The sequence below is a fragment of the Pelecanus crispus genome, chromosome 4, assembly GCF_030463565.1.
Source record: "Pelecanus crispus isolate bPelCri1 chromosome 4, bPelCri1.pri, whole genome shotgun sequence".
Classification (NCBI taxonomy): domain Eukaryota; kingdom Metazoa; phylum Chordata; class Aves; order Pelecaniformes; family Pelecanidae; genus Pelecanus; species Pelecanus crispus.
In genome coordinates this window covers 36229241-36237989 of record NC_134646.1, presented here as the reverse complement: position 1 = coordinate 36237989, position 8749 = coordinate 36229241, and the positions used below count along the sequence as shown (strand labels likewise).

Genomic DNA, 8749 nt, shown 5'->3' with positions numbered 1-8749 from the left:
AAAGCCATGCTGCTCTTGTGCTTGAGCAAAGCTATAAGCAGCCCGACTCCCTGTTTGCAAAGAGACTTCATTTCACTAAATGGTGCAAAACAGCTCTCCACTTGTCCCATCTCCATGAAATAATGTGATTTTTTATTAGGCTCAGTGGCCTTACTCTCTGAGGCACTGGGAAAGGCCCAAAGTAGATGTTAATCCACTAATTCATTCTGCCCTCCCAGAAATTGCCTGTGTCTTACTGATATGTTCCTGAGGACCTGACAAATAACAACCTGTTGTCCCTTCAGCTTTGGCACACCCATCCTGGAAAAGGTATGCCAGCCAATCCCTCTTTCCCAACAAAGGTGATATTATCTTTTCTTCTTTTTAAAATCTCATTTTCTTTCATTTTCCCTTCTTTAAAGACCTGTACCTGAAATCTTATTCAAATAAGGCAAAGTTAAATACTCTTAGTGGAAAGACTTTGAACAAGTGAAAGGAAATGCTTTCAGTACTGAGGAGGCTGGACTGGCACCAAGTTAAAATATGAGTGTTGTGTTGAGAGTTAACAAAGCAATTGCAGATTACTTTTCCATATTTTCTCTGCAACATCAAGGGGAAGCATCTGGGACAGAACACTGGGCTTCGAATGAGTTCATGGTACTGTCACAGAGAGGCAACTGAAGCAAGTGTTAAACCAAAATTGTCCCGTTCACCCTGTTTATCTGGGATCAAGCGCAACAAATTGATGAGCATGTAATTAACTCATTGGAAAATGTATTTGTATGGAGAATGTTTTTTAGGGGGGCAGCTATTCTCCTGGGTGGCATGATGACAGTACACATTGATCGTATGCTTGCTGTGCTGGAGTTGTTCAGGAAAAAGCTTGTCTGGGCTACCAACAGCTGGGGCATTGAGCTCTTACTTGGTTTGTTGTGTTTGGGTTTTTTCCTGTGCAAACACAGCTCTGTGCAAGAGCTTTGCACTTAACTGTTTAGTGACCTGAACTTAAGAAATTAACAACTTAAAAGAGGTAACTCCTACCCTTGGTTTGCTTTCTTCACCTTCCCCTTGTTTTTGCTTTCTTCACCTTCAGCTGGCACCTTTTCCCTTGAAAAATCACATCTTCAAGAAGCAAGGAAACCTATCCTGGCCTAACTTTCCAGTATTTAACCCCCTGATGGTCCTTCTCCCAAGGAAATCTCTCTGGGACCTAAAGGTCCCCCAAGGAAGGCAAATCCAGCAACCACGCCACCAATAACAAGGTAACAGGAAGATGCTCTCTTCTCAAATGGCTTAGCAGGCAAAGTGGGGGCAAAACCTTGGGCAAAGCTAGAGAAAGAGATCCAGCAGAGAGAAATACCCCTCTACGTGCTCCACCAGCCGTGAACCATTCCAGTTAGGCATCTTGCTTAAAATATCCAAGCAAGGGCTTTTGCATGAAACATCCTTTGTGATGGGTATTCATTTCAAAGGTGTGCTCTGAATGGGAGTCTAACACTGAAATCAATTTGCAGAGGTTACCTGGAGGAATAAGAACATATTCAGCAGATAATAAAATAACCTCACTATGATGCCATGTGAGAAGGGTACACTGTCAGAAACACACAGGAGAAGAAAAGCCATGCTTGGAGGGAGCCGGAGGCTGAAACAGAGACAAGAAGGATGGGTGTGATGCCTGCATATGTACCTATACAGGAAAGTGTCAAGTATCAAAACACTTGATAGGTCTGAACTCCAGCTCATATACACAAGCACAGGCCATTTTGCAAGAAGCCCATACCCTAGATTTTAGGGAACTACATAAAAACAATTCCAGAGCCAGACTCTGTGTAAAGCTAGCCCCTGGGCTTTGCGCAGGTAACCGCTCTTATCAGTGACTAACAGATGAGATACTCTTCGGAGAGCCACGCTGCCGAGACACCCAGTCATGCCGGTAGGACAGTGTGCCAAGACTTTCCAGGCCCCGCTGGCCTGGATTCCCATGACTTCCGATGCAGGCAGGTTGGCATTATCGCTGGGGCTGTATTGATTTTCTCTTCCTCTCGGCAGGAATGCATTCATAGCTTAGCACAAGCCACCTCATGTCACTTTATGACGAGACAGGGGCTATGACCTTAACAGCCACACGGCACTGTACACGTATTTCCAACTTCCCCGCGTTGCCCAAGACACTCTGAAATCCAAGCACAATGCTAACGAGGTGAAGTCAAGCAGGGAAGCCCAGGGAACGCTGCAATTACAGCCGGGCACCCACCATTAACTCTGCTGCCCTCAAGCACAGCCCTGACATTAAAGCTTTTCATCCTGTGAGCGTGGTCCTGGTAAGGTTTCTGCGCTGCTCTGTGCATCGCAGAAGCGGAGCTTGATTAGTTGCTGCCTACCGGATATTTTGGGGGTTCCCCGTGGCAATGGCAGGGATAAGCGACCCCGTGGGGACCGACTGGTAGGGCAGGCACAGGCTTGCCTGCCAGGGACAGCACTGGGGCACCTTAACCCCCCAGCACCCCGAGGGAGGGTCCCTATCCCTCCTCCATCCCCGCAGGTGCCTCTGGAGGTGCCCGCTCCCTCCCCGGGCCCACAGGTGGGACGATAGCACGGTCCCTCCCCACCTCTCCCGGCGCCTCCAGCCCCGTGGGTGCCACCGCTCCCCGCGGTGCATCCTCGCTGCCTGCCTCCCCGGTACGTCCCGGGGCTTTCCCGCTCCTGTGGGTGCCCCACGGGCGCTCAAGCCCCAGTGCCCCCCCCCCCCCGCCCCAGGCCCCGGCGCTCCCGCCCGTGCCGCCCCCCGCGCTCCGCCGCGGCCGTTTCGCCCCGCCGCCCCCGGTGCTCCGTCGGCGGACATGGCGGTGCCGGTGCTGCTGTTGCTGCCCGTCCTCCTCGCCGGTACCGGGCGCACGGCGCCGGGGCAGTGGCGGGCGGGGGCAGGGGGGGACCAGCCGGTCCCGGGCAAGCGGGAACCGGGCCGGTACCGTGCCCCGGCCGGTCCTGGCGCACGGAAGGGGAAACCTGAAGCGGTAGCGGGCACTGGCTTTGAGGGGGGAGGCCGCGGAATCTAAGCCGGTAGGGCAGCGGGGAGAACCGGCACAGGACGGTGCCGGACACCGCTGGTCGGGGACGGGCCCGGTATCGGACACCGGCTGGTCCCGGGGGAGGCCGGGGGGGAATCCGGGCCGTGGCCGGCACCGGGGGAATCCAGGCGGGACCAGACGCCGTTAACGCCGGTTGCTCTCCACAGGGCTCCTCTCGTGTCCCGGAGCCGCTGGCAGCGTCCCGGTGAGTGCGGCCTGCCCCGTCGTCCCCGGCGGGACGATCCACCTGCCCTCCCTGCCGCCAGCCCGGCCCCCCGGGGCAGGGCGGCCCCTTCCCCAGAGCCCCGGGCCCGAGGCCGGGCGGCAGTGCCGGGCCCTGGCTCCGGAGCCCCGGGCGATGATGCCCCGGGCAATGATGCCCCGGGCGGTCTCTCCCCACAGCCGAGGGACCCCGGGAGCCTGGCAGCCGCCTGCTAAGGGCTACAGCAGACGTGCCCTGGTGATTCCCACCGCTTACCGGCTTGATCTGTGGTTGCCCTTCACGGGGACCCGCCATCCGTGTGTCCCGCTGGCGTAAGACATCCGAAGGAGCTGCGTTTCGTAGCGCGCAGATGTCCTGGCACAGCAGCTCAAGCCGTGCCAAGCAGTAGAAGCCGAGCCTCAAGCGATAAATTCCTATAAGAGCACGAAAGATAATGTGGCACTTTACAACGCTGTGCCGGCTCCTGTTGAGCGCTCCTTTCTGTGCGTGAGTGCGCCAGCATTCTTCAGAAGCTCTCAGATCAGGAGCTGATCAGAGACCTGTTTCAAATTCTGCATCTCAGACTTCTTATGCACCTGTCTTCCCTAGCCTGCCTGCTACAAGTACGGTGTGCCTGGATGTCCGAGGGACTACAATCCAGTTTGTGGGACCGACGGAGAGACCTACTCAAATGAGTGTGTGCTCTGCCTTTCAAACAGGTAGTCACCTAATTGACATCCTAACCTTCCCTTCCCTATATGCAGCAAAATATTCACCCTCACATCCCAATTAACCGATAGATTATTGGCTTTGGATCGTTCACGCTCTGTTAAACTGCAGTTTTAGCGGGGTCTTCTCAACTGTCAATCCCTTGCAGCAGCTTTTATCATGATACCTGTAAACAGCTTAGATTGGATTCAGTTAGCTTGGGAGTACTGAATATTCGCTTTTGTAATTCTTAAGGAGGAGCATCTCGGAGTGGGGTTGCCTGTCACATTCATACAGTGCCACAGTGCCATTAAATATAATGCCAGACTCTTCCACACTCTCCATCAGAAGACATGAAATATCCCACCCAAAATGCAGCTTTTACTACAAAATGTTTACATTCAAGATCCAATCTCCTGTACTTCCTTTCAGAGAAGAGTAAGAATGCCAAACATTAGGAGAAAATACTATTTTGCCATTCAGATTGTTTAAAAATCAAGAAAAAGATCTCCTAATATTTGAGAGAATGTATTTTATTCTTTAATAATTTAATCGTTTTTTAAAAAATGAATTGAAAACATAGAAAATCAGTACTTAATGAGCATTGTTACCCCCCATTATGATTGACTGGAAACTTCTACAGAGCATCCTCTCAGTACAAACTGAGAGGAACTGCTTATGAATTTAATTTGACGGTGAAAGAAAATTTATATAAATGAAATAACAGAATTTCTGTTTCCAGCAGAGGGAAGAAGTGAGAGTAGCACAACAGCAGTGATGGGCATTTATAAAATTACAAAGAGATAGATCTCCAGAAAGGGAAGGCTGAAATATGTTTCTGACTTTGGGGTGGGGGAAAGATTAATTGTGACCAGATAATTTACAAAATTCAAATGATCAGGATAGAGGGAACATAGGCCAGAATAAGGAAAGTGTCAAAGGACACTTAAGGAAATAACATGTTAAAGAAAGTGACAAAGTGTGTCAAAGTGTGTTTTAAGGTATGCAGATCTGCAGAATTTGGTAACATCTTCACCAGAGTACATCACAAACTACCCAAGCAAATGACAAGTTGCAAAGAGAATTGGTAAACCTACAGTCTGGGGGAAGAAAAAAAAAAAAAACCCCAAAAAAACCCACCAGGGAATCAAAGGGCACACACAGTACAATCTGTGAAAGGGGGAGAAAAGAGGTGCTGGCATGTTACATATTAGAAGCCTACCCATCTTTGCTGCCTAGAATGATGTTGGAGTAAGTTATTAAGCAACTGACTTGTAGACACCAGAGGTAAAAAGAGACTAAGCAAAGCTGATACAGATTTGTCAGAAATAATCCAATCAAGTCCGAGAGATTTAGTTTTTTGGCAAGATAACTGGCCTAGCAGAGTAGGAAGAAACAAAAGTGTTGCTCCATGACATTAATAAGGCATTTTACATAGCTCTGCTCGACATTCACATAAGCAGACAAATAGTTATTCAGCTGAAATCGCTGAAGGATGAAGTCACAGCAGTTTGAAATGCTGTGGTTTAAAAGCAGTAATCAGCATTTTACAGTCAAACTGGAAAGAGCTATGAAGTAGGATTTCCTTTAGGTGTAGTATATAATTCAGTATTTTTGTAATGAATTGGATATCAGAAACAAGAAATAAAATTTTGCAAAATGGCATGAGATATGTGCAGGACAGTATCAAAATTCCCAGGAAACTGGAGAAATGGACTGAAATCAGTACAATAAAAGTCGAAGAGAAGTGGTAAGTATCGCGCATAGAGAGCACAAATCCATGTTGTGGAGCTATAGACAGGAGAGCCTCTCATGACCTAAACAGTATATTTGATCCTTTCTCAGAGCAGAACGATGGGCTTTGAGATCCAGCCTTACATTTCTAGGATGTTTCATTTTCTAGGCATGATCCCTCAGTTCTGGATGGGTGCATGATAGATTCCTGACTACAGCATTGCACATAGCATGAAGGCAAACCTGCCTTTTACTCTAGGCATACCTGCTGTTTACTTTTACTTAATTCCTGAAGTAATTCATCATGGGTCTTATGTCTTATTAGTATGAGATGCAATGTACGTGCTTTGTGTGAAACATGGGATTTAATCCAGTTACACATACAAGATAGATTTTTATCTTAACCTTCTTTTTTTGCTGGCATCTTACATGCTCAGAAACATGCATTTTGGTCTGGAGGGGCACAGGGTGATCAGATACTATCCTGATTTTTTTTTTTCTTTAACAATTCAGTAGTTGGCATACTCAGTGGCTTTCTAGTTCAGTCTGGAGTTGTTCTAAAGTGTTTGACTTGGCATGAACACAACAAGGATAAAACACTTTGTCTTATTGGAAGAATTTCAGCTTTGTAAAATGGTTCATAGTTATAAGCAATGGTTATTTCACTTCAAGGATCCTAAGGTACAGTCCATCACACTCCTTAGGAGGAGAGAACAAAGAGATCTTTCTGCCCTTCTCAACAAGCTGCATGACCAGTAGTTGCTGAGATAAAGAGTGTAATGTGGTGATGTGGAGACAGATACATGGGCATAGCCCACAGTGAATTACGAAACAGTTAGTTCTAAATTCACTTGGGTGATTTTCAACAGCCAACTTCCAGGTCACTTCCCGACCGTGTTTAAGCCCATTAAAGGACTTTTTAAAGGGAGTTGTACTTTCCTGATGGCCAAGGCAGTACTGTCCATGGGCTCCTTTAGCCATGCAAGACAGTGTGGGCACCCGGAGAGCCCCATGCGCATCAAGAGTCGTGCAGGAGAGGTTGCTGTGGCTGATCCGTGATAACATGAGACACCTGGAGCAAACAAACCCTGCCCATCCTGGTTCTGCAGTGCAGCCCATTAACTAAGACCAAAGCTGCTCTTCCTCCCTGCCTCGTTTCAGTTGTTTTTTTTTTTTTTTTTTTTTTTAAAGCTTAGGTCTAATCCATTCCTAAGTGGGTGCTCAAATGCAAATCCCATGTCTCTTCCACACTTAGTGTCCAGTAGCAGTGACCACAGCTGATCTTAATTTAAACCTAGTCTGGCAGTACCACAAGCTCTTTGGAAACAAACACAGCAGCTTGAGCTGCCTCTGCAGGATTTAGCATAAGGGCTGTCCTTCAGCCAGAACTTTTCCTTACATCTTTACATGTGTTTTACATCCCCTGGGCTTGATTTTCCTTTCATATTCCTAATCTGCTACATGACCTTCTGGTTAAAAGATCCCTGATACAACTGTTAGTATAGATTATCCCTGCTTTTGGATAATCATAAGCTTCTTGAATTTCATGAGGCATAAAACAGCTTGGTTCTATTAAGATAGGGAAGTGAACTGAAGATCTAGGGCACTTTGCATTCTATCACTTTCTTTTTGTATCTGCATTTGCTTGGTAAACTGAGATTTGCAAATGAAGCACCAAAAAGTACCATGTATGGGACTTAAAAAAAAAAAAAAACAAACTAACGTTCCCAAACTAAGGGAGACTTGGCTAAAACTTCCTTAAAGAAGATTCCAACATTCAGAGAACCACACATTCAAATTTTAGTGAAGCCTGGGATGCAGAGATGCATCAGGATGTACACCCTTCCCACTGAATTCCCACATGAAAGGGGGAAAATTTGTAAGCATTAAACTGTTTCCCACTTCAGGGACCGTGAAGTTTGACTTGCCTAAGTGCTTTGTAATGGACACTTAGTGATCACTGCAAGATTTGTCATGTGGTTTGATGCTTCTCAGATTTGCAGGTGGCTTTGTCAGGTCTTTATAGGTAACAATGCCTGAAGTAAGGCTGTCTCTGGAAGTTACTCGCTCCGTGTGTGTGATTCATAAATCTTTGCATCACAGATACTTTGTGGTAATGTTTGCTGTAAGTGACACAGTTAAATACATCGCTGCATTTAATTGAACACATAGAAAGACATGGGAGAGTCCGCTTTATAAAATGTGTCTGTTAAATTCAAGTGTAGTGCTTCTCTTCTAAAATATTTTTCTTCTGCTTGCAGTGAAAATAAAAAGGATGTCCAAATTTTCAAGATGGGAAGATGCTGATATGGCAGATGGCCACTTTTCAAGAAAATGAGAGCGACACAGACAGTCCAAATGGAAAAAATGCCTTAAATGTGTCTTCTATGTAGCCTGTCTTAATAAAAAATCTTGCCTGTTTAAACAAAGTACTGTTACTGTATTAAAACTAGTGTTTATAAACATAGCCACAGTACACTTATGATCTGAACCCCAATTTATTTTCTCATGCAAGACAGATCATAGGGTAAGAAAGAGATGCCCTGACTGTATACCAGTAAGTCAGTTGTTTGGAGAAGGAAATGAATGGGTACCCAGCACCATTTCCACAGCAGCACTTGGGAGCAAGGAGGCCCCAGCACCTCTGCTGCGGGCAGTGCTGGTGGAGGCAGCTGTTCTTTGTTTCTGGGAGGATCTGAGCCCGCAGGTGCCAGCAACCCCTGGGAGCCACCGCAGGGGTTTCCTGTGGCACCTACCAAACTGGTGATGGCAGCCTGACACGTGCCAAGCCTCTGCCCCAGGCTCCCTACCTGCAGGTCCTGCTGGTGGAGAGCAGTGGCCTGGGCACCCTCTGCTCCTGCCGCAAGTAATGGCTGTTTCGGAGCTCTGGAGGCGTGGGCAGGGGGCACGTGCTGCCCACCGGGCCCCCGGCCCTCTGGGCTCTGCTCCCTGGGACAGCAGTGTCACTGCCCTGGGCTGGCACCCAAGAGCCACGTCCCATGGCAAACATCAAAGCAAAATCGAAAAACTCAAGACTCGTGTAAAAGGGTGCGCCCCG

The 8749-nt window shown here is 47.7% G+C and overlaps 1 protein-coding gene across 1 annotated transcript; it reads left to right on the top strand.

Annotated features, from left to right (window-relative positions):
* The first annotated feature begins 2819 nt into the window (after positions 1–2819).
* SPINK2 (serine peptidase inhibitor Kazal type 2) lies at positions 2820–7998 on the top strand. The gene is made up of 4 exons (XM_075709787.1): positions 2820–2862; positions 3215–3252; positions 3859–3968; positions 7953–7998. Exons 1-4 carry the CDS (start codon positions 2820–2822, stop codon positions 7996–7998), a joined length of 237 nt encoding a protein of 78 aa, XP_075565902.1.
* The last annotated feature ends 751 nt before the right edge of the window (positions 7999–8749 follow it).

Coding starts and splice junctions, on each gene's coding strand:
- SPINK2 (XM_075709787.1), top strand. CDS start 2,820: ATGGCGGTGCCGGTGCTGCTGTTGCTGCCCGTCCTCCTCGCCG. Junction 3,253..3,858: donor GAGCCGCTGGCAGCGTCCCG/GTGAGTGCGGCC, acceptor TGTCTTCCCTAG/CCTGCCTGCTACAAGTACGG. Junction 3,969..7,952: donor GTGCTCTGCCTTTCAAACAG/GTAGTCACCTAA, acceptor TTCTGCTTGCAG/TGAAAATAAAAAGGATGTCC.